Genomic DNA, 24,870 nt, shown 5'->3' with positions numbered 1-24,870 from the left:
CCCTTTTTCAGAATTTACTTTCGCACCTAAACTGGTTATTCTGCTTTTAAAATTTGCATTGTAAAATGCAGCGTTGTTGCTTCTACCTGCCCGTTCCTTACACATTAAAGAGAGAGCAGGTAGAACTAAGCTACGCAGTTGCAATTCCTTCAAAAAGGTTGAGTGGAGGTATTGTTTTGGTGCCTGTTCGGACGAGACATGGTAAAACTGGTTATCCTGACATTACCTCCAGCTACAAAAGAGTAGCTTTCTTCATCCCGATGCCTTCCCACCCCCCATTGCAGTGCAGCCAGTATTTGATGCTTCTCGCTCCTATCACAAAGTTCCTTTCATTCTAAACAGGATCAATGCTCAACAGCTGTCCCTGGCTTCTCGGCTCCAGTTTTATCTGGGCCGCGCTTTAAAGTTACAGAGACAGCACTTACGGAGTGTGATCCTCGCTACCCTGCCAGGCAGCGGGGCGAGATGCTCGGGGGGTCCGGGGCGGTGGTAGCTAGCCCCGCAGTGCTGCTCTCCCCGGGAGCGCGAGGACGGGCGGCCAGCCGGCCGGCCGAGGTCGCACCTGGGTCCCACTTCGCGTTTGGGCCCGGAGGTCATTCACACCGATGCACTCGGCAGTTCTTAAACCTCTTCAGCCAGGTTCTCCTCCTGATTTGAAAGTAACCCGGCCCCGGCCAGCGTGAGCCTGCGGGGAATGCAGGCGCCAGGCCCTGGCCGGCCCAATCTGCAGAGCAGCCGGCCCAGGGACGCGCGCCTCCTTGCTTTCCGGCAAGGGAGCGCGCGTTTGCGACAGTGTGACGCCAGCAAGTTTTGGCGGGAAAAGCCCTGCATTTGGATTCCTGTGGTGGCGGGCAAAGGACGGCCTGGTGAGGAAGGGCGGCCGGTAGAGAGGGAAAGTTCCTGGAGCCGGAGTTCGGGGGCTACATGATTTAGGAGGGGCACAGCGAGAGAAAGTTCTCAGCGCCGAGCCTAGAGGATCGGAGAGACTCCTGCGGAGGGGCGGTTTCGGAGGGTGGAGGAGTGGGGTGCCAGGCGGATCCCGTTATACGGGACTGGAGAGAAGACTTCCTCTGCAGGCCGAGAGCACCCGAGGTTTGGGCCCCAGCCGTCCGCGTGTCACCCAGCCCTTCCTTCCGCTTCTTGGGGCAGTTTGGCTCCGCCCCGAGCTCCTCCTGGCCTTGGGGACGGGGCGGGGGTGGGAACTGGGAGTGAGCGGGTCGGGAGGAGCGGCTGCGGTCCTCGTAGCGATTTATTTCCTCCTCTGCTAGTCCACATCCCCTTACTCTAGCCCGACGCTTCACCTCTCACACCCTTCCCCAGTCCCCCACCGTAAAGCACTGGTCCCCCAACTCCTCCGCGCCACTGGTACGTTTCCTCGGCCGCCTGGAAGGCGGCGTTTCAGCCTTCGCTTTGCGTGGGAACGGGGCTTGTGAGTTACCAACGAAATGCCAGAGTTTAGAATACTTGCTTGTGCTTTAAAGACTTGGGTAAAATATGGATGAGGTGTAAGGGGAAACCAGGAGCTGTGATTCACCTTGAAGAATCACGGCAAGAGGCGGAGCTCAGCGGCTTTACAGATGATTGAAGCGTGTCCTCATCCACCGTCTTTTCTGGGTTCCTGCTTTTACAGCCGCGGGACTTAGTGGAGTCATGGCAGTGCCCTTTGTGGAAGACTGGGACTTGGTGCAAACCCTGGGAGAAGGTGCCTATGGAGAGTGAGTTTGAGTCCTTTTACCCCGACTTCACACTTGCTTTAGTTTTCTATTGTCTCCTTCGAGTACAAGTTGGTTATTCTGGAGAACAGATCTTTGTATTTGAAATCTAAAACTTTGGGGAACTGAAGCTACACAATCTTTTGTAAGGGTTATTTTTTTTTTCTTCCTTTTAAAAACAAAACAAAACAAAAACATTCTCTTCCTAAAGAGCTAGAGGAGACTTCTGAAGTCAGTTTCTCCTCCCACATACTCCTTCCCGGGGTTCAAACATAGTGGTTCAATGAGCAAATGAACAGACTCTGGAGTCACGTTGCTGGTCATTGTTTTGTGTTCTTAGGCAGGCTTCTTAATGTCCTTGTGTGCCTCTGTAAAATGGCATATCCCACAAGTACTTAGAACAGTTACTGTAGACACATATAGTATCGGATTAATAAATGCTAGGTAATGTTATTACAATTAAATGAATAGAGCAAGAATGAAATCTTGCCGTTTGGGACATCATGGATGGACCTAGAGGGTATTATGCTAAGTTTAAATAAGTCAGACAGAGAAAGACAAACACTGTATGATTTCACTTAATAGGTTGAATCTAAAAAACTAAACAAATGAACAAACAACAAAGAGAAATAGAGTTAGATACAGAGAACAAACAGGTAGTTGCCAGAGGGGAGGATGGTGCTGGGGAGGAGAGAAATACCTGTGGTACAAACTTCCAGTTGCAAAATAAATGAGTCTCCGGTATGAAATGTACAGTGTGGGGAGTATAGTCAAGAACTATGTAATATCTTTGTAAGGCGACATATCCTAACTAGACTTATCGTGGTCATTTTGAAATGTATAGAAATATCGAGTCACTGTGTTGTAACAGGAACTAACATAGTGTTGTAGGTCAGTTATGCTTCAAAAACAAACAAACTCATAGAAAAAGAGATCAGATTTGTGGTTACCAGAAGCAGGGTGTAGGGGAGGGGAAGTTGGATGAAGGCGGTCCAAAGGTACAAACTTCCAGTTAAAAGATAAATAAGTACTAAGGATGTAATGTACAACATGATAAATATAATTATCACTGCTGTATGTTATATATGAAAGTTAAAAGAGTCAATACTAAGTTCTCATCACAAGGGAAAATACGTATTTTTTCGATTTTTAAAATTTTGTATCTATATGAAATGATGGTTGTTCACTAAACTTGTGATAATCGTTTCAGTGCTTTATGTCAACTATAGCTCAGTAAAAGTGAAAGAAAAACAAGTTAAATGAATAGAGCATGTGTATATGTGATGTGGCCTAGAATTGCTATTATCCCATTTTAGTTTATTAAGAATTTATTAAATGACTTGGATGTACAGCATAATGACTTCTTTGGAACACTAGCTATCATACTTCACATTTCAGAAAGGAGTAGTATCTGTTGAGAACATGGCGTAAACCATTCCCATGGTTTCTCCCAGGTGGAGAAACTAATAAAGGTAAAATAGTTTTGGATGAGTTATGTTAAGCCTTTTGAAGTTTTAAAAGAAATATAATTCAAATGTCTGGAATATTATAACTCTTCCTTTTTCTTTTTAGAGTTCAACTTGCTGTGAATAGAAGAACTGAAGAAGCAGTTGCAGTGAAGATTGTGGACATGAAGCGTGCCATAGACTGTCCAGAAAATATTAAGAAAGAGATTTGTATCAATAAAATGTTAAATCATGAGAATGTAGTGAAATTCTATGGTCACAGGAGAGAAGGCAATATCCAGTATCTATTTCTGGAGTACTGTAGTGGGGGAGAACTTTTTGATAGAATAGGTATGGAAAAGATTGAAGATAATTCTTATGCTAAATAAGTTTTTAAATTTGTTTTTTAATCTTGGGACTGCTGCTTCTTCATTGTCCATTCAGACTTGCTTATGCAATAGTGAAATTGGAGTAAATTTTCTTGTTTTTGCAACTTATGTAAACACTGGATACATATGTAGAGTCATCAAAGAAACTTTTTTCCCAAGTTGTATAAGTGATTTGGGGTGGGATTGCTATTATGTAGAGTTTAAGAATGGTAAACTGTGGTCTCATGGTGAAGAATCATAAGTGTGATGTATGCATATGCAGAAAAAGTTTTTTTTCTTTGTAGACATTCTAGTCTCATGAAATCATTGCATACATTTACAGATCCAAAATAATAGCAAGTTGTTACATAAGTGAAATTGAGAATTTTCTACGATTGCTTTATATATATTAAGTAAAATCTGTGCTTGCTGCTTAAATTTTCTGTGTAGATTCAAAGTCTTGATATTAAAGAACAGTAAGAAGTACATAAAATATATTCTGTGGATCTAAATTTATTATTTAGAGCTATTGTATTAGCAGTTAATAAGTGATTATTAGAATCTTCAGTATCTATCTCAGAAAAGTTGGGAATAAAAGAAATCAAAAGTTAATGAGGGAGATAAAAATATAAAAAGATAACTGACAATAGAACCTTTCTTAATAAAACTGTATTTCCTGAAGTAACTTCACAGGAATTCATGGTTTTGTAGTAGTGCGAGAAATTATATGAAGTTTAAATTTGTTGTTAAGTACTTAGTGAAATCAACTTAGATTTGTGTAGGCTTCCACTTCGGCAATTACATTTCAGGAGTGGAAAAAATATTGGCATAAGTGTAAGTAGGGGCTTTCAAGGTATGGCTTGCATTCTTGATTTGGGTGATAGTTTGTTATTTCTCTGTACTTTTCCTGTGATGTTAATTTATTTTTGCCACTTAACACATGGGGAAATGTGAGTTATTAAGTACTGTATGTACTAGTGGACTCCAGAATCCTTTCATTGTTAGCATTAGATTCTCTTTGCTAAAGTACAATCACAAATGTTTAACTTTCGAATTAGGAGACTGTGTGGTTGATGACTGATTATATTTACCTGGTGAACTAACTTTCATAACTAATTCTTATAGAGCCAGACATAGGCATGCCTGAACAAGATGCTCAGAGGTTCTTCCATCAACTCATGGCAGGGGTGGTAGGTACAGTTGTCTCTAACTTTTACTTAAAATTAGTCTTAGTGAAGTAAGTTACCCTATTCTGGTATGCTTTCCTCTGCTTCTCTTTTAGGTTTATCTGCATGGTATTGGAATAACTCACAGGGATATTAAGCCAGAAAATCTCCTATTGGATGAAAGGGGTAAGTTTAGCATTTTGTTGCTGCTACCTAATCATTTTAGTACAGCCATACAAAGGCAGGATCAAGGCTTTCCATTACCGAAATTTCAGGGCAAAAAATATTAAATTGAAATACCCTGGACCTTAGCCTTGACGTGTTTGTTCTTTTTAATTTAGGACTTGGATAAAGATGCAGGGCTTTTAGTTATATTTTATGGATGTCATAAAAACTGAGAGGGATGGATAGTGTTAGTGTTAGCTTATAGAATCAGGATCGAAAAAGGTGACAAATATCCACTGCATATGAGGCAGTGATTTTTGTCTGTTTTGTTTAATGTGTTAGAATAGTGCCTGGCAAATAGTAGGTTTTCAACAATGTTTATTAGATGAATGAATTTAGCAGACCAGAGAGGTGGGTCAGATTTAACACATACTGGATCGTTACTCAATTCAGTATTTGGATTGAAAAAAACTAACGAAATAAGTACAGTTTAATGGCATGTCTTTGGCAGCAAAGAAGGTTTAAAAAGACTTACTAGGCAGCAGACTTCATATTCGTCACCCATGTAATTTGATCATTGGAAAATTAAGGTGATAAGGTGAGAATGAGGAAGGCAGCAGTCCAGCACTTCTCTGGAAGGCCATGACGGGAATAATAGGTGTTTGGGACAGTACTGTGAAAGGCATGTAGGCTACCGAAGTACTTTTATAGGTGAGTGACCAGAATGCTGAAAGGGCTAGAAACTATGTAAAATAAGGCATAATTGAGCAACTCAAGGGAAATTTGCTAATTGTTAAATACAGTTCTTCACAGTATGTGGGTGAAAACTATGTGGAGGCAATTTGGATTAGTACAAAGATGACCCCCATTAATGGATCTGCCCCAGAGCTTAACAGGTTGCTTTGTTGTAGGGTTTTTTTTTTTTAATTTAATTAATTTATTTTTGGCTGCGTTGGGTCTCCATTGCTGAGCATGGGCTTTCTCTGGTTGCGGCAAGCAGGGGCTACTCTTCGTTGTGGTGCACGGGCTTCTCATTGCAGTGGCTTCTCTTGTTGCGGAGCATGGGCTCTAGGCACGTGGGCTTCAGTAGTTGTGGCACGTGGGCTTCAGTAGTTGTGGCACGTGGGCTCAGCAGTTGTGGCTCATGGGCTCTAGAGCTCAGGTTCAGTAATTGTGGCGCACGGGCTTAGTTGCTCTGCAGCATGTGGGATCTTCCTGGACCAGGGATCAAACCCATGTCCTCTACATTGGCGGGCGGATTCTTGATCACTGCGCCACCAGGGAAGTCCCTGTAGTAGGTTTTTAACAGGAGATTCAAACACTGGATTATTAATTATCAGGGATATTGTAAAGGGAATTTAAACATTGCTTGGCTGGTTGGACCAAAGTAATTTTCACATCTTGTCCAACCCTGAGGTTTAGTGTTTCTGGCATTATCGTGCCCCATCATAAGTACCAGTGTATGTTCTTATCAGCCTTCTTCTATCTCTTTCTGAACTCTATAATTGACCTTCATACAAGGGGATAAATTAAGCCAGCTTATATAAATAATGGAGATGTGAGTATGTAATATCTGGAATGTGAAAACTTTGTTCCCAAACTAAAAATACTGTTTTTTTTCTCTTTATAAAGATAAAAGTAATCATGAAATAAGATCAAAAGTATAAAAAAGAAAGTAAAAAATCACCAGAAATTCACCAGTCAGTTATAACCAGTGTTAATATTTTGGTTAATATCTTTTAGGTATCTTTTTATTAACCCATCTACTAACCTAGCTACTTAAGACCCTTCTTTGGTTATTTAGCCTTCTGCAAGTTGTTCCATAAAGTATGTAGCAAAATTTTAGATATTCAAAAAATTTGGTGTATTGGGAAAAGGAACTGTAGAATGGTCTGTTGATGAATCCCAGGAAATGAGAGCACAAGCTGGGAGACTTCCCTCTGCTTCTATTTTTCATTCTATGTCCATTACTTTTTGAATACTGATAGCTTTGATGGTATTATAATCAGTTCTTCCCATTCCTCATATACAAATTAAGTCCTTTTTTTATTAAATAGGTTTCAAGCTACATAAAATCTTCTAGAAAGGAAGGATTGCAGTTAGGAAAGGGAAGGATTTATAGGAGGTTTCAAAGAAAATAGAGTGTACTTAAACTAGGTGTTAGGTGAGTGGATGTTGATTATAATGATTTTTCATATCTTGCATATTATATAAATAATCTTTTGTTTCTATTCAATAATAATATTTTTTAAAAAAGAAATACAACATTATCAATATAGTTGAAGTCCTCCTCTGTATTCCTTCCAAATGTGTGCCCCTTTCTTTTTCTCAGAAGTAACCACACTCCTCAATTTAAAATTTATTATATACAGTTCTCTAAGTATTATGTCACAGACATAGTGAAACTACAGACTCTAAGGAATACTGTAGTCATCCATTAGTATTTTCAGTGATTATTGCTTATAGGTAACTTGGAACTCTTAATCTCAGTGATTTGTCAAGATTGTGTCATATATAGCTGTTAAAAGGATAATTACAGTGGCCACCTCCCAAGTCATAGAAGTAAACATCAGTGGCTTACATATTATATTGGGTGGATGTAATTGATTTTTAAAGAATCAGTCCCCTATTTTGGAACATTTAAGTTGTTTCTAGCTTTAAAAAAATATAAGGCAGTGATGACTATTCTATAAATTAATGCACAGGCCAATATAAAAATTAGGTCATGTTATAATGAATATTTATTATGGCACTTGCCGTTTTTTCCATTTATACCTGATTCCATGTCAGTACATATAGATATACCTTGTGTTTTTTTGTTTGTTACCTATATAATCTCATTGTACATGTGTACTATAAGATTTAATCATTTCTTTATTGATGGACATTTAGGTTATTTACAAACAGTATTGTTATGGTATGGATATCCTTATGTTTGTGAATTTGTGGAAGTATTTTTGTGGGTATGGTCCTAGAAGTGGGAATTCCTACTTCAAAGAGCATGAGTATTTCAAATTTTGGCATCTTTTGCCAGATTGCTTTCCAAAAAAGTTTTACCAGTTGATACCTAATAATAGGGGAGTCTCCCCTATCTCTGAAGACTAGGTTAGATTCCCTTTCTGTAAGATCTTGTAATGTTCTATATTTTCATAACCTCGACAGCAGTTGTTATTGTTAGTCTTCAGTAATTTATCTACCTACATGGCTAGCACAGTGTCACTCAGTTACGGTAGATATTCACTAAGTGTAGTTAAGGTGAAGGTTCTGCCGATAGCTTGTGTGTGCTGAAGATGGGAAGTTAGAGTGGAAATTTGCTCTTCTGGTTTGTTTTCTGTACAGAGTCATCCTCCTTTTCTAAACTTAGCCACCTTGACAAGAAGTTCTGGTGGTTTGTGGGTCTTTAGTTTTGGTCCAGCCAGCTGGGTTTGTCCACTGCTGGAAAAGTTGTGCCTAGTATGTTATTGATGTCTCCCTCCTGCCCTCTGCACAACCCGATGAGGGCATGGCTCTCTTTTCAGTGTTTAAGTCTGGAGTGCTCTTTTCTAGAAGGCCCTTTTGACTCCAGGATCTTTCTTTAATCTGGTCCATACTGTTTGTGTATTGACAATATTTGTCTTAAGTTAATAGAAGCCATGAGGCCTTTTTCTAGTTTTAACTATATGATAATGTCTTTAATTTCTTCTTTTTTAAAATTTCTTTTTGGTCATAACACCAGTGGTTTTCCAATACAACTCAACTCCTTTAAGTATATCTATTTACAAAACATTTTTATCCAGTGCCATCCTCTTTTCCTTTGGTTTAGATAACCTCAAAATCTCTGACTTTGGTTTGGCAACAGTGTTTCGGCATAATAATCGTGAGCGTTTATTGAACAAGATGTGTGGTACTTTACCGTATGTTGCTCCAGAACTTCTAAAGAGAAAAGAATTTCATGCAGAACCAGTTGATGTTTGGTCCTGTGGAATAGTACTTACTGCAATGTTGGCTGGAGGTAAGAGCTTTTTATTTATTTATTTATTTTTCTGCGTAATTTTTTTTCATCTTTATTGGAGTATTATAATTGCTTTGCAATGTTATGTATGTTTCTGCTGTACAACAAAGTGAATCAGCTATATGTATCCATATATCCCCATATCCTCTCCCTCTTGAGCCTTTCTCCCACCCTCCCTATCCCACCGCTCTAGGTCGTCACAAAGCTGATCTCCCTGTGCTATGCAGCAGCTTTGAGTTTTTTAATCATGATAAAATTCCTGTCCTTAGGAAAGCCAGGTTTCTTATACCAAAATAAATGAAATGAATCAAGGGGATCCATATTTATGTGATAGTATTTTAATATTAACTTATTTATAACTAATTTGGAACTTTTAATCCCAAAGGTTTTTAAAAATGAAGTATGTATAGCTATTAAATGAAATATCACAGTAGCTCTCTCTTTTAAAATTCATGTGAATACTTTCGGAAAAGAGTAAGGCAGGAAGTGGACTATCTATCTTAGAAGTGCCTCTAAAATTTCTTAGAGTTGGCATTCTTAGTTTGGAAACCATATTGAATTAATTTGGAGGAAACTTTTACTGGATTTGTGTCATTGATTATTTTCCCTTAAAATTGTATAATTATTTGAACACTCAGAAAACTGGGACTTGTTTCTTTTTCAGAATTGCCGTGGGACCAGCCTAGTGATAGTTGTCAGGAATATTGTGATTGGAAAGAAAAAAAAACATACCTCAACCCTTGGAAAAAAATCGATTCTGCTCCTCTAGGTAACTGGGTTATTTTGATGTAAAGTACTGATTTCTTGGATAATGAAGCCTAGTGCTATTTGAATTTTTTTCTTACATTTTTTTTTCTTTTTAACTTCTAAATCATTATGTAAATAATCCATGATCTTTATAGATGAAGTAGAAGAATAATAAATTAAAAAATTGTAAAATCCAACCCTATAATCCCAGCACTCAGGAAGAGCTTCTTTATTTTTTTTTTTTAACATCTTTATTGGAGTATAATTGCTTTACAATGGTGTGTTAGTTTCTGCTTTATAACAAAGTGAATCAGTTATACATATACATATGTTCCCATATCTCTTCCCTCTTGCGTCTCCCTCCCTCCCACGGAATAGCTTCTTTTAATGTTTTGATATGTGCTTCTATATTTTGTAGTAAAAACTATGTGTTTGTTATATATGTATATTATTTATAAGTATGTGTGTTTTCACAAAAAATGACATCCCACTATACATGTTATTTTGTAACCAGTTTTTTTGTGTGTGTTAATGCTTTGTGAACATTTTTTCATGACTGTAATTGTAGGTCTACATCACTGTTTTTAAAGACTGTGATGGTATTCTGCTATATGGACATGGCTGGCTTACTATACTTATCCAGTTCACCTTTTTAGAGATTCAGGATTTTTTCTAATTTTTCACTGCTGTGAAAGAGATATGATGATCATCCATATAACTTAATCTTTGCACATACCTTTAAATTATTTAATTAAAGTAAAACCCCAGAAGTGGAATTGCAGGGTCAAAGATGTATACAGTTTTTAATTATTATTGTTTACTTTGCCAAATTGTTTTCCGGAAAGTTTGTACCATTTCATCACAGTCTAACTAGTTTACATTTAAACTTTTTTTTTTGGCCATGCTGTGCGGGATGAAGGATCTTAGTTCCCTGACCAGGGATGGAACCCGTGCTCCCTGCAGTGGAAGAGCGTGGAGTCTTAACCACTGGACTGCCAAGGAAGACCCTTAAACTTTTTTTTTTTGACTAATCTAATAGGCCTACATATAAGAACCGTATTCTGGTTTTTTTTTTGCGGTACGCGGGCCTCTCACTGTTGTGGCCTCTCCCGTTGTGGAGCACAGGCTCCGGACGCGCAGGCTCAGCGGCCATGGCTCTTGGGCCCAGCCGCTCCGCGGCATGTGGGATCTTCCCGGACCGGGGCACGAACCTGTGTCCCCTGCATCGGCAGGCGGACTCTCAACCACTGCGCCACCAGGGAAGCCCCTCTGTTTTTTATTTTTATTTTAAATTTAGTACCAATGAAGTTGTATATTCATTGCATATCTATTAGCTTTTAGTCTGTTTTTGTGAACGTGTCTATTTTGCTCATTTTTGGTAGGAGGTTTTCTTTTTACTTTATATGAGGTTTTTGAAAAACATATTAGTGTCATTAGATCTTTGCATTCGTTACAAATATTTTTGACAATTTGTCGTGTATTTTTATTTTGTTTATGCTATTTTGACATGCAGAAGTTTTATATATATTTTTTAAACTTAACTTTTTTTTTTAAGTAGCTATTTATTTATTTACTTATTTAGGCTGCACTGGGTCTTAGTTGCGGCATGTGGGCTTCTTAGTTGCAGCATGTGAACTCTTAGTTGTGGCATGCATGTGGATCTCATTCCCTGACCGGGGATCAAACCTGGGTTCCCTGTGTTGGAGCCTGGAGTCTTACCCACTGGACCACGAGGGAAGTCCCCAGAAGTTTTATATTTTTATTTATTTAAATCTAGTACCTGTCCTTTGTGGTTTCTGACTATATCATCATGTTTGGAAAGGCCTTTTCTACCCTCAGCATTAGAAAAAAATTACCTATGTTTTCATTTATGTTTTTAAGGCTTTATTTTTTTCATTTAAATCTTCAGTCCATTAGAAAATTATTTTGGTGTTGGGAGATGAATGAATTCTTTATCAATATAATTAAGGTACCTTAGGATGATGGTTGCTTTTATTACTGTCTCTTAAAAAGTTATTGGAGGGACTTCCCTGGTGGTCCAGTGGCTAAGACTCTGTGCCTACAATGCAGGGGGCCTGGGTTCGATCGCTGGTCAGGGAACTAGATCCCACATGCATGCTGCAACTAAGAGTTCACATGCCGCAACTAAAGATCCCACATGCAGCAGTGAAGATCCCATGTGCAGCAGCAAAGATCCCATGTGTCGCAACTAAGACCCAGCGCAGCCAAATAAATAAATATTTTTTAAAAAGTTATTGGAAAGTAAATTTCCCTTGTAAAATTGTGTGAATGAGGACTTAATATGACATATTGGAACAGTGAAGTTTGGTATTGAAAATGGATAAAAGGGTTTTTTTTTTGCTATCTTTGTATAAATATCAAGTGAAGAGAAACATTTCCACCTAGCTCTTGTTCTATTTATTTGCAAACAACTGAGAGTCAGCTCTGGGAAGAATATTCAAAGATATAGACAGTAGCAAAGAATGCATGAAATTAAAGCAAAAATTCAGTAGCTTTATTCTTTCTCTTCCCCAGAAATAATATTTGGACATAAGGAAAGCAATAGAGGATGTGTGTTCTACACCACAAGCTGTAGGCTTTTCTAATCTATTTGAGTCTTTTATAAATGTTGTCTTAATGTTTTGTTTTCAGCTCTGCTGCATAAAATCCTAGTTGAGAATCCATCAGTAAGGATTACCATCCCAGACATCAAAAAAGATAGATGGTACAACAAACCACTCAAGAAAGGTAATATCCTTAAAATACAAGTATTTTTTTTTCTGTGAAAAAAAGGTACTTGTAAAGTCAGTATAAGTCAACAACACAAAAGAGCTGTGGTCTCTGTCCTCATGAAGATTATAATGTCTAGTACAAAAACCAGAAATAGAAAAAATAATTTTAAGCTCATTAATAATTATAAAGTGGAAAGTCAGGGTACTACAGCTAAGAATTTGACCAAGTCTTAAGTGACAAAGAACACTTATCTTGCTGAGGAAATCACGTTAAATCTAAGATTTGAAGGTTAAAGGGGAGCTAGCCAGAAGAGTAGTAGCAAGATGAGTGGCAGATTCTGAACATGGAAGCGGCATCTGGGATGTCTTGGAGGTTAGAAAGTGGTGCATTTGAGGAACTGGAGAGAAGGCCAGTATGGCATGGACCATGTCTGGCTTGTTCATCATTGCATTACCTGTGCTTAGCATAGTGTGTGGTCCATCACAGGCATTCAGTAAATGTTTGCTGAGAAAGTAAGTGAATGGAGAAGGGAGAGAGAGAGAGAGAGGTTTGAGATGAGGTTGGAGAGGTAGATAGCAACCAAACCGTGGAAGACCTTGTAAGCCACGTTAAGGATCTTGGGCTTTAACCGAAGGCTGTTGGGAAAACCTTTTGAGAGACTTTAAGCAAGGAAATGACATGCTTATGTGTTTGGTTTTGAAAGATCTTTCTAGCTACTTTTTTTCACTGTTTTTGATCCTAGATGTGAGAAGATGGTAGGCTGGACTAGGTTAGTGATAGTGGGATTGGAAAGAAGAAGTTGATTCCAGAGAAATTTAAGAACTAGAGTTGATAATACTGGTGATTGTTTATATGTGGAAAATGAAGGAGAGTGAGGAGTCAAAGTATGTCTCCTTTCTGGTTTGAACAGCTGTGTAAATGGTGAAACCATTTACTTGGATGTAACTCAAAAGGAAAAACAGATTTGCAGGGAAATTTTATTCGATTTTGGACATTTTATTTGAATTTGAGAAGTTAAGTAAAACTGTCTCATAGGAGTGTGTGTGTGTGTGCGTGTGCTTGTGTGCATGCATGTGTGTAACTCAGGAAACAGGGCTAAGCTGGAGATGTCAATTTAGGTGCTTTCTGTAAATAGATGGTGATTTAAACTGTGGTAGTAAATTAAATTGAGTATATGAAATTTTAAGGAATGCCAGTGTTTAAGTGATGGGCAGAGGCCAGAGAAACAGAAAAGTAGCCAGAGAGATGGGACATCAGAAGAATGTGGAGTAAATTTGTCCTGTGGATTCCATGACACGGCAGTTATTCATGATCTTGGCAGGAACAGTTTTGGTGGAGAGTTAAGAATAAACTCTAGGGCTTCTCTGGTGGCGCAGTGGTTGAGAGTCCGCCTGCCAATGCAGGGGACACGGGTTCGTGCCGCGGTCTGGGAAGATGCCACGCGCGTCCAGAGCCTGTGCTCCGCAACGGGAGAGGCCACAACAGTGAGAGGCCCGCGTACCGAAGAAAAAAAAAAAAACTCTATTGTACAGGGATTCTAGTGTAAAAGAGAGTTAAGCAGAGTGTAGACAGCTCAGTAAAGAAGTTTGGCTGAGAGAGAACAATAGCTAGAGATGAATGAGGAATTTTTAACTCTCCCCTGAATGTTTCTTTTACCTTTCACCTTATTCTAATTGAAATCCAGCTCTCCCCTGAGGACATTGCTTCTTCTCAGGACATTGCTTCTTCTCAGGTGGTAGGTGTTTTCTTTCCTGCACCCTCATACCCTTGATCTGGGAGTGGAGCAGGCATCCTCCTTGTTCTTTCTTCATATTCCTCTGCCCGTCATTTTGAATCCTATTATCAGACTCTACCACCCACTATTCCCTCGTAATAATCACCTTCTGAACCTCAAATTAAAATTCCTGCCACACTGTCACTCTCTCCAACACAGCTCTTGACGTAATTTTTGTCATGGTTCTTGGTAATTTAAATATTCATTTAGATGGTCCTTCCACTGTCATCACCTCACATTTCCTTGACTTTCCTCTAGCGATCTTGTCTTCAAGCATCCTGCTTGGACCACCAGTACATTTTTTTCTGGTTTCCTCCCTCTAGTACCCTGACTCCAGCAACACTTTGATCCCACCTGGACTTGCAGTCCATCAATTCTACTACCTTTTCACTATCTTTTATCTGCCCCCTTCTCGGTCCCAAGTTCCATCCTCACTATTTTAAATCCCAAGGTTAGTCACTGTAATGACTTCTTTACATTTATCTTCAACTTCCTTGCCCATTCTCACTTTAAAAAAAAAAATTATTTATTTTATTGATTTATTTTTGGCTGTGTTGGGTCTTTGTTGCTGCGCACGGGCTTTCTCTAGTTGCAGCGAGTGGAGGCTACTCTTCATTGAGGTGCGCAGGCTTCTCATTGCGGTGGCTTCTCTTGTTGTGGAGCATGGGCTCTAGGCACATGGGCTTCAGGAGTTGTGGTACGCGGGCTTAGCAGTTGTGGCTCGCGGGCTCTAAAGCACAGGTTCAGTAGTTGTCGCGCACGGGCTTAGTTGCTTTGCGGCATGTGGGATCTTCCCAGACCAGGGCTTGAACCCATGTCCCCTGCATTGGCAGGTGGATTCTTAACCACTGTGCCACCAGGGAAGTCCATTGCCCATTCTCTCTTCATCATACTTACTGAGCAAGTCTACTCATACTGAGCAAGTCTACCCAACCCAAGTTTAATCCTGTTTTGTACCCACTCTACACTTATACCTCCACAGCTGATTGCAGGTGAAGAAAAATATGCAGCACTGTCTGCTTTCAATTCAAGATCACTGATCTCAAGTGGGCCCTTAATCCTTCCAGGCAATCATAATGCATTTCCCCACTTCTTTCACAACACTACTCTCCTAAATCACATTTTTATACCTTTCATTTTCTCTTCAACTTCTCCATCCTCACTCTCAGTTGGTGGCAATACTTCCTATTTCGCTGGGAAACAGAAGCAATAACAAAGGAATTCCCACAAACTCCTACCACCATCTCTACCCACCTGATTAACTGCCTCTGTGCTCGTATACTCTGCTTTCTCCCGTTGCTCTGGCTAAATTGCTCCAGATATAAACCAGCCCTTTCTCTTGAGCACTAGATGCAGTTCTCTTTTGCTTATTCAGTCTAGCAATTCTTCTCTGTTTCTGCTTCATTATTAACTCTTCCCTCTTTACTGGATCTTTCTTATCAGCATAACAACATGCCGTTTCTCCCATCTTACTGCCTGATAACATAGTAGGCTTAATAAAATATTTGAATGAATGGATTAATAAATAAAAAGGTTGGTTAAACTTAAGCATGTTTAAATGGTTTGGGGGTAGATCCAGTTGAGAGGAAGAGGCTCAAAGTCTAAGAGAGAAGGAATAAAAGAGCGTCAAGGTCCCTGAGGAGAAAGGAGGGTATGGGCTCAACTACAAGTAGAGGGATGGACATTTGATGGGAGGATGGAAGGGGAGAGGATGGGTAGGAATGCAAGTAAGTTAGCGGATTTGGTAGTGGCAAGTTGAGGGAGTTTCCAGTGACTTTATTTTCTTTGTGAAATGGGAGATGGTATCATATGCTAAGTAATGAGGTCCTGGAGGGTGGTCTTGGTTAATCTGACAGGAGTATAGAAGTTTTGAAAGAATCATTGCGGAAAGGGAGAGGAAACTGACTAGAGAAACGTAGGACTAACTGTCCAGGTTGAGGATCCAGCTGAGGGTAGTAGCCATGAATTTATAGTAGCATCATATTCTATATAATGATTATTTTAGGTAAAGCTTTTCTAGAGGAGCAAAGAAGATTGGGTAGAACAGATTCATAATGTTCATTGTCATCATCACAAATTATTTTCTATTTTAAAAAATTTTGATGCCTTAGCTGGGTCTCTCAGTCTTCATCGAACATTATTCTGTTACTATAAATGGTACCATTAAAATTATGGCCTGCACTTGGAACATACTTAGAGGTCAGGATTTATGAAATGTGTAGTTTATACAATTTGGCAAGTGAGTCCTACTAAGTTCCTAACGACCACGTTTCTCATAAAATCATGTAGGAGGAGCCACTATTTGTCGTATAAATATTTTGTGTTAAATAAATGAATTTAGATATGGTTTTACTTCTTCAAGTTGTCAGCTGGGTTAATTAAAAAATATCTGCATAAAAAACAACAACAACAACAAAAAAATATCTGCATAGAAAACTTGAAAGCGTTTGTATTTATGTTTTTTTTTTAGGGGCAAAGAGGCCCCGAGTCACTTCAGGTGGTGTATCAGAGTCTCCTGGCGGATTCTCTAAGCATATTCAATCGAATTTGGACTTCTCTCCAGTAAACAGTGCTTCTAGGTAAGACTGATTAATAAAAAATCAAGTAGTTGTTGGATATAATAGTCCCCATGAAAAATAATACAAGTATACATTGTTTTCTTATGATGAATATGTTTTTCAGTGTGAGAATGGTAATGTGATATAAGAAAGGCCTGATGAATTTTATTTAAAGATATACTTTTCTCCATATCTTAATGCTGCAGTGAAGAAAATGTGAAGTACTCCACTTCTCAGCCAGAACCACGGACAGGTCTTTCCTTATGGGACACCAGCCCTTCATACATTGATAAACTGGTACAAGGGATCAGTTTTTCCCAGCCCACATGTCCTGATCATATGCTTCTGAATAGTCAGTTGCTCGGCACCCCAGGATCCTCACAGGTAAAGTTTTTCGAATAAATAATGGCAGCCCTTTATTTTTTATTGTCTTAAAGTCTTTTTTTTCTTTTAATATATAAATCTAAGAAATATAATATTAAAACTTGATACAGATTTTTTTGTTTTTTGTTTGCTTTTTTGGCCACATCATGGCACATGGGATCTTAATTCCCTGACCAGGGATAAAACCCATGCCCCCTGCAGTGGAAGCGCAGGGTCCTAACCACTGGACCAGCAGGGAATTCCTAGGGGAGACTCTGATGTATAAGAATCTTAAGTCAGAGAAAAAAATTTTCAGACCAAATAGCTATGATATGACTGCTTTTGGTGATAAATCTGATGATTTATTCAGCTTTCCTCTATTTGACATGTAGAACCCCTGGCAGCGCTTGGTCAAAAGAATGACACGATTTTTTACCAAATTGGATGCTGACAAATCTTACCAATGCCTGAAAGAGACTTGTGAGAAATTGGGCTATCAGTGGAAGAAAAGTTGTATGAATCAGGTATGTTTCATTGATTTTCGTTATATTTTTTTCCTGAAGAAAAATTTAAATATTTGAATAAAAAACTATCATTGTCAGTATATTTTAAAAACATAATTAGTTTAATTTGAAAAAGAAACAGTTGAAACTGAAGAAATTTAAGTAAAATGTTCTTTATCTTAAGAAATAATATTTCTTAAAAGACTTCTTTAAGGTTATTAAAGACACTAAGAGACTCAAGTCATTTTCTTTAAAACTATGTACTATACTTAAATTGTAACAGTTAACAATCAACTCCCTTCTATGAAAGATGGATCCATGAACAATCCCATATTTCCTCCATCTCCCTGCTCCCATCTACCAATTTTTGTTGTTTATGTTATTGTAGCATTTTTATAACATTGACATTCTAACCTGTCTTTAGGCTTTTCACAAATCTTAATATCATGAAAAACAAAAAGAGGAATATTTTGTATTAAAGGAGACCAAAGAGGCCTGATAAATAATGCAAGGCATGATCTTTCACTAGATCATGGATTTAAAGAAAAAAAGCTATAAAGGATGTTATTGGAACAGTTGGGGAAATTTGAATATGGGTTTTATATTAGATAATGTTTTTGAATCAGTGTCAGATTTTTGGTGTGATGATAATATTGTGGTTTGTAGGAGAATGTCTTTGCAGGAGGCACATAGTGAAGTGTGTGCCGTTGATAACTTAGTTTAAAAGCTAAAAAAAAAAAGACAATCACATAAAAAAAGAAAAGTAAACATGCTATCTAGGTTGATAAGACCAATAAAGGGTTTGTGGTTATTTATTGCACAATTCTTCCAGTTTTTCTGTAGATTTGTAAGCTTTCAAAATTAAAAGTTAGGGAAAAATATGATTGTGCAGAAATCTGAGACCAGCCTGATTTTCCTCTCACTTGTATAGATAATACACTCTCTTTTTTTAGGTAGATTTATTGAGATAAAACTCATATGCTATAAAAATTATCACTTTAACCATTTTAAAGGGTACAATTTAGTAGTTTTAAGTATATTCACAAGATTATACAACTATCACCATTTAAATCTAGAACCTTCCACTGCCCCCCAAATGAACTCCATACCAATTGGCAGTCATTCCTCATACCTTCCTCCCTGGCAACCACTAATATACTTTCTGTGAACTGCCTATTCTGGACATTTCATATAAATGGAATTGTATAGTATGTGACCCTTTGTGTTTGTCTTCTTTTACTTAACATAATATTTTCAAGGTTAATTCATGTTGTACCATTTATTAATACTTTATTCCTTTCAATGGGTGAATGATAGTCCATCGTGTGGAGAGACTACATTTTGTTTATCCATTTATCCATTGATGGACATCTGGGATGTATCTACTTTTTGGCTAAACTTTTCTCCTTTGTTAATAAGGTATATTACATTAATTAATTTTTTTTTTTTTTTTTTTTTTTTGGTACGCGGGCCTCTCACTGTTGTGGCCTCTCCCATTGTGGAGCACAGGCTCTGGACACGCAGGCTCAGGGACCATGGCTCACGGGCCCAGCCGCTCCGCGGCATGTGGGATCTTCCCGGACTGGGGCACGAACCCGTGTCCCCTGCATCGGCAGGCGGACTCTCAACCACTGAGCCACCAGGGAAGCCCCTACTCTTTCTTTTTTGGGCAGGTCTGGTAGTTTCAAACTCTATCAAATTTTAATTATGAATGTCTTCATTTCTTCATTTATGATGGATAGTTTTGCCAGATATGGACTTCTTGACAGTTTTTTCCTTTTAGCTCTTTGTGTCATTCCACTGCCTTCTGGCTTCCGTGGTTTCTGATGAGAAATCAGCTGTTAATATTATTGAGGATCTCTGCACATGATGTGTCACTTTCTCTTGCTGCTTTCAAGATTCTCTCATCACTGTCTTTCAACAGTTTGAATATGATGTATCTTGGTGTGGATGTCTTTCATTTTATCCTAGTTGAAGTTCATTCAGCTTCCTGGATGGGATTGTTTTTCATCAAATTTGGGAAGTTTTTGCCCATTATTTTTTCAAATGTTCATTCTGCCCCATTCTCTCCTCTCTCTCTGGGACTCACATTGTGCATATTCTGATGCACTTGATGATGTCCCGCAGGTCTCTTAGACTCTGTTCATTTTTCTTCATTCTTCTTTCTGTTCTTTAGGAACGTTCTCTACTGACTTCTTTTTTCCTGTGTGGGGGCCATATTTTCTCATTTTTCTGTATGCTTTATCCTTTTTTATTGAAAACTGGACATTTTGAATATTATAATGTGACAACCCTGGAAATAGATTTTCCCCTCTTCCCAGGGTTTGTTATCATTGACAACTGCTGTAGTTTTTGATTGTTTAGTGACATTTCTGATCAAATATTATAGTGCCTGTCTTCTTTGTTGTGTGTGATCTCTGAAATCTTTGTTCTGTTAGCTCAATGGTCAGCTAATGATTAAACATTAAATTCCTGGAACCAAAAGCTAGTTTTTGCAGAGGGGTTCTATGTGCGCATTGGGGCATGCCGTCAATACCCAGCCAGGCAGTTTACAGCTCTGCGTTAGCCTTCACTTCCTGCTTGTGTGGTGCCTCATGGTCAGCCAGAGGCAGAGCTTAGAGCCTTCTCAGACCTTTCTTGAGCATGTACAGTGCCCTGTGCATAAGTATAGGCTTTACAGTCCCAGGAATATGTGAGAGATTTTCAGAACTCTTATCCCTCAAAAACATCTCACTCCTAAACCTTTCCTTTCAGCCTTTTTAGGTAATCTGTTTGTCCCAACTGTTCTGCATTACCCCAGTAAGCAAGGGTTAAAGCAGTTGCCTGTAGGTACTTTTGACAGATGCTCCCCAGGTGGCAACTTTAACACAAGTCCTGTGTAGTTAGGCAGGCAAAATAAAGACAAGTGTGTTGAGCAGGTCTTGCAGGAAGGTAGAACAGCTTAAGACAGTTTATGAATGAGGTTTATTCTTGCATTTGTACCTGGACCTGGAATGTGGATGGTTATTTTCAAGGCTACTACTGAGCTGAGGAGTGGGAGTTGGGAATAAGGTGGTTACAGTGTGAGAAAGCTCATCTGTTCTGTATGAGTGCCCCTGTGTTGCTGCAAGCTTTTCGTTAGTTTTCAGTGTTCTGAAAAAGTTGATTCTGACAGTTTTTGCCAGATTTTTCATTGCTTTTGTGGAGTTAATGGGCTTTTGAAGTTTCCTAATCTCCCATTTTTACCGACATTACTCCTCAATTAATTCTTTCTGCCTGAATCTTTGGAGAATTTTCTTTGTCTTTGAAGTTTAATAACCTACTTCAGATGTGCTGAGTGTCTTGTGTTTTCCCAGAACATAATGTTGTTCCAGTGTTGCACCGTTGTGGTACACCTGTGTTTCTTTAATAGTCATTTCTTGAGGTGAGAATTATTTAAAATGTTGTTGTAATTTGCACTGGGCTCAACTAGGCAAACCTGCTGATCTTGCTTGGGCTCATTCATCCAGCTGGAGTTGATGGCTTTTCTGTGGTCCAGGCCAGCCTCATCCACGTTTGGGGTCTTGGTGCTGGCTGTTGGCCTGGCCTTTCTTTCCATGTCACTCTTCTAGCCTGAGCTTCTAAAACACTAAAAGTGGAAGTTGAAAGGCCTCTTAAGACCTCCACCATCTTCTGATTGCCACTATAGCTTTTTACCCACAAATCTGGCCTCTCTTTTTCTTTATGTTTTAATAATCTTGTTTTTCCTCTCAGTCCATTTTTATTCTCTCTCTCTCTCTCTCTCTCTCTTCCTTTTTTTTTTCATTTTTTGGCCATGCTGCATGGCACATGGGATCTTAGTTCCCCGACCAGGGAACAAACCCACACACCCTGCATTGGAAGCATGGAGTTTTAACCACTGGACCACCAGGGAAGTCCCCCATTTTTATTCTCTTCAGTTGTTTCCTCTTTTGGTTGTATCTTGGTAAAATACTAAATTTATTTTGTTGCTAAGAGTTCACATAGACTCAATCCCCGATAACGGAGCTGCGTCCTGTTTACAGGTCGGTCTGGTTGGACACACACATACCTATTGGGAGAGGAAAGTCCTAGAAGGAGTGGGATTTTCAGCTGGCACAGCTCCTGTTATAAAAGCGTCTCTCAAATTTTTATCCCAGTAGTATCACTGAACTAAGATTATAGTTTTTATTTAGAGTATTTTCTGCCCACACATCTGGTTTGACCTTATTTTCATTGTCTTAGGTTACTGTATCAACAACTGATAGAAGAAACAATAAACTCATTTTCAAAGTGAATTTGGTAGAAATGGATGAGAAGATCTTGGTCGACTTCCGGCTTTCTAAGGTATGTAGAATAGAACACTTTTTAAAAGAAAAAACTTTGTTTTGCTATTTTTAAAGAAGTATTACATGTTCATTTTAGAAATTTTAAAAACACAAAAAAATATAAAGAAGATAAGAATCAACTTTAATTTTGTCATCCAAAGAGAATAGATTTATTTTTGATATTGTATTACAATAACCTTACTATTACTTATAATATATCCTCTATGGAATTACTCTTATGTGTAGATTTTTTTTAAATGGCATTATATTTATAAATATATGGTAACTGGTTTTTTAAATTTAATATTATGAACATTTGTTCTTGTCATTAGCTATTCTAAAACAGTTTTTTCAAATGACATTTTCCTTATTATAAAAGTTTTTGTTTTTTGTAGAATGTGTAAATAAATAACAAATAAAAAAATAAAAATAGTCCTAAATTATTTTTGTCCTTAAAATAATTACCCTTAATATTTTGTAGCATTCTAAGCTTTTTCTTATTGAATTTGTATTTAATATTTTTTCATAAAAATTATGATTTGTCCAAATGTTTGCACATTATAATTAATGAACCTTTATCTGTTTGTTACAAGCTACTCTATGATTAATACTCATATACATGGAGTTTTGTTCACATTTCTGATTCTTTCTTTAGAAATTATTGGTTCTGAGGTTACAGTTTTAAAGCCCTTGAAATATAAGACCAAAGTATCATATTCTCTGTTTACCGAAAGATTGTATGTGGCTCTAAATGAGGTTGGAGGAGTTGGTCACATTCTTTATGTTGGAGATTTGCTGCAGTGCTATTGTCCAGATGCTTGGTATGGAATTAAATTAAGATCCTAGTGTAGAGAAACCCTTCTCATAACTGAATCACTGGCTCTGTTGTGGCAAGACTTAAAGCATAGTTGTGTAGCTTATTTTTAGTTTATAAACACCTATGAAAAACAATGACATAGGTCCAGAGATACCAACCCTTGAAATGGACAGGATGCCATTGTTTCTGCTCTCTGGGCCCAGGGTGGTGGGAGCAGTGATGGGCCCAAAGTCAAGTCAGAATTATTTATGTAGCCATTTCTTCTACCAAGATATTTTGTATTCATAAGAGGACTGGAAGATAACTGTATCTGGACATATCCATGGATGTTTGTCTCTACTTACCCCTAAAGAAAGTTTGATTTTATGGCATAGTCTCTTTTTCTTGTTTTTTTGACATTAGTTTTGGATATTATTCCTAATGTAGGGTGATGGATTGGAATTCAAGAGACACTTCCTGAAGATTAAAGGGAAGCTGAGTGATGTTGTGAGCAGCCAGAAGGTTTGGCTTCCTGCTACATGATAGATCCACTGGCTCTGGGATTCCTGGTGAATATAGTGCTGCTATGTGGACATTATTCTTCCTAGAGAAGATTATGCTGTTCTGCAAACTGCAAACAGTAGTCCCTGAAGAGTTGTCTTCCCTCTAGCCAAACAGTTTCCAATTCTTTTTGTATGTTCTTCATACAAATAATACCTATATCTTAATTGTAAGTAAAACTTTGGGGAAGGGATAGATAGAATTCACTAGATATTTCTTCATCTGCATTTAGTGTCTGAATTTGAGACCCACCTGGTGGAAACCAAGCTCTGGGGATACATGAGCTTACCAGCTTTTATACCAACATAATGAAAAATGATACTCTTGTTCCATTTTTACCAAAACATTAGGTTTCATCCAAAAAGTACATATTTCCGCCACTTTGGCTTGATTACATGGATGAATTAGTAAAAACAACCTTGTGATTTTGGGACAGTAGATTTATCAGCCTGTGAAGTGAAGCCAGCTTCAAAAAATATATCCCCAAGATTTATACTTATATTTTTAAAAGAGCCTGACCAGGTGTGTAAACCTGTTTTTGAATTATAATTATTAATTAAAATTGCAAGTAGGTATGTTTTTTCTGGTGTAGGTAATAATATATATGATTGGTCTTTCAAGTAGAAGTTGAGCATAACCTCTAGTGCTTAACTACCTTTACTCAAAATTACTGTTGCACATTTTAAATATTTTTCTATATTATTTTCTACTTTCACAGCTATATTTTAATTCTTTATTACAGAAATAAATTCTATTTTGAAAATGAATAGCTAACTCTGTGAACTTATTGGTGACTAAGCTTCTAGGTGATAAGGCATGAAAGAAGGCGGGGGGGGATGTAAGGAAGCTATAATGGACATAGATCTGATTCCTGGCTTTTTTTTACCTATTAGTTTTAGTAAGACCTTGTTCTTTCAATGAAATTTATATTAATTTTTGAATGTTAGATTGGGACCCAGTATTCTCTTTTCTTGGTAATTTATAAAAATTAATCAATTATCTTAGTCTGAAGCCAAGAACAGGGAATTCTCTGGTGGTCCAGTGGTTAGGACTCCACACTTCCACTGCAGTGGACACGGGTTTGATCCCTGGTCAGGGAACTAGGATCCCACATGCCGTGTGATGTGGCAAAAAAAAAAAAAAAAAAAAAGGAAGCCAAGGACATGAAATTTTATAGTTTATCATATATAGTATATCCTGGTAAATGGTATTACTGCAGTATACCCATAGGAGGAATACGATTGAACTTATAGGTGGCTCCTAAGAATTGAGCCAGTACATTCCCAAATATGAAAGAAATTTTGTTCCTGAGAATTGTCAGCCAGCCATTAGTAACTCAAAAACAAAGTTGTCTTTGACCTATCCCCTGAGCTCCAGACTTTTATAGCCACAGCCTACCTGAAATTTCCCCTTGACTAATAGTCATCTCATGAACAAAAACAACTTTTGATCCCTGTCCTCCAACCTATTCCTCCCTAGCTTCCCCCATCTCAGTAAACGTTATATTCACTCCCTAGTTTTCTTAAGCCAAAACTCTAGAAATCATCCTCGACACGGTTTTCATATTTTGTATTCAATTCAGCAACTCCTATTTAATTCAGCAAATGTAATACCTCTAATAGTACCATTCTAATCGAAGCCATCGTTATCTCTCTTTTCATATTGCTTGTCCTTCAGTAGTTCA

The 24,870-nt window shown here is 38.1% G+C and overlaps 1 protein-coding gene across 3 annotated transcripts; it reads left to right on the top strand.

Moving 5' to 3' along the window:
* Window positions 1–800: 800 nt before the first annotated feature.
* Window positions 801–24,662, top strand: CHEK1 (checkpoint kinase 1). 3 transcript variants are annotated; one of them, XM_029208186.1, is made up of 13 exons: window positions 801–866; window positions 1,631–1,715; window positions 3,285–3,508; window positions 4,651–4,715; window positions 4,808–4,877; window positions 8,659–8,847; window positions 9,512–9,616; window positions 12,247–12,342; window positions 16,572–16,680; window positions 16,866–17,043; window positions 17,415–17,546; window positions 21,747–21,848; window positions 23,073–23,953. In XM_029208186.1, the coding sequence occupies exons 2-13, from the start codon at window positions 1,651–1,653 to the stop codon at window positions 23,166–23,168; spliced, it is 1,431 nt and encodes a 476-aa protein (XP_029064019.1). In that variant the 5' UTR covers window positions 801–866; window positions 1,631–1,650; the 3' UTR covers window positions 23,169–23,953. The 3 variants fall into 3 exon arrangements, with proteins under 3 accessions (XP_029064019.1, XP_029064020.1, XP_029064021.1); XM_029208187.1 differs by lacking the exon at window positions 801–866 and adding an exon at window positions 934–1,092 and having other exon boundaries at window positions 23,073–24,662; XM_029208188.1 differs by lacking the exon at window positions 801–866 and adding an exon at window positions 1,335–1,365 and having other exon boundaries at window positions 23,073–24,662.
* Window positions 24,663–24,870: the final 208 nt, after the last annotated feature.

The sequence above is a fragment of the Monodon monoceros genome, unplaced genomic scaffold, assembly GCF_005190385.1.
Source record: "Monodon monoceros isolate NGI ecotype Baffin Bay Population unplaced genomic scaffold, NGI_Narwhal_1 Super_Scaffold_7, whole genome shotgun sequence".
In the NCBI taxonomy this organism is placed as follows: domain Eukaryota; kingdom Metazoa; phylum Chordata; class Mammalia; order Artiodactyla; family Monodontidae; genus Monodon; species Monodon monoceros.
The sequence above is the reverse complement of the archived record's forward strand: the minus strand, read 5'-3'. Positions and strand labels throughout refer to the sequence as shown.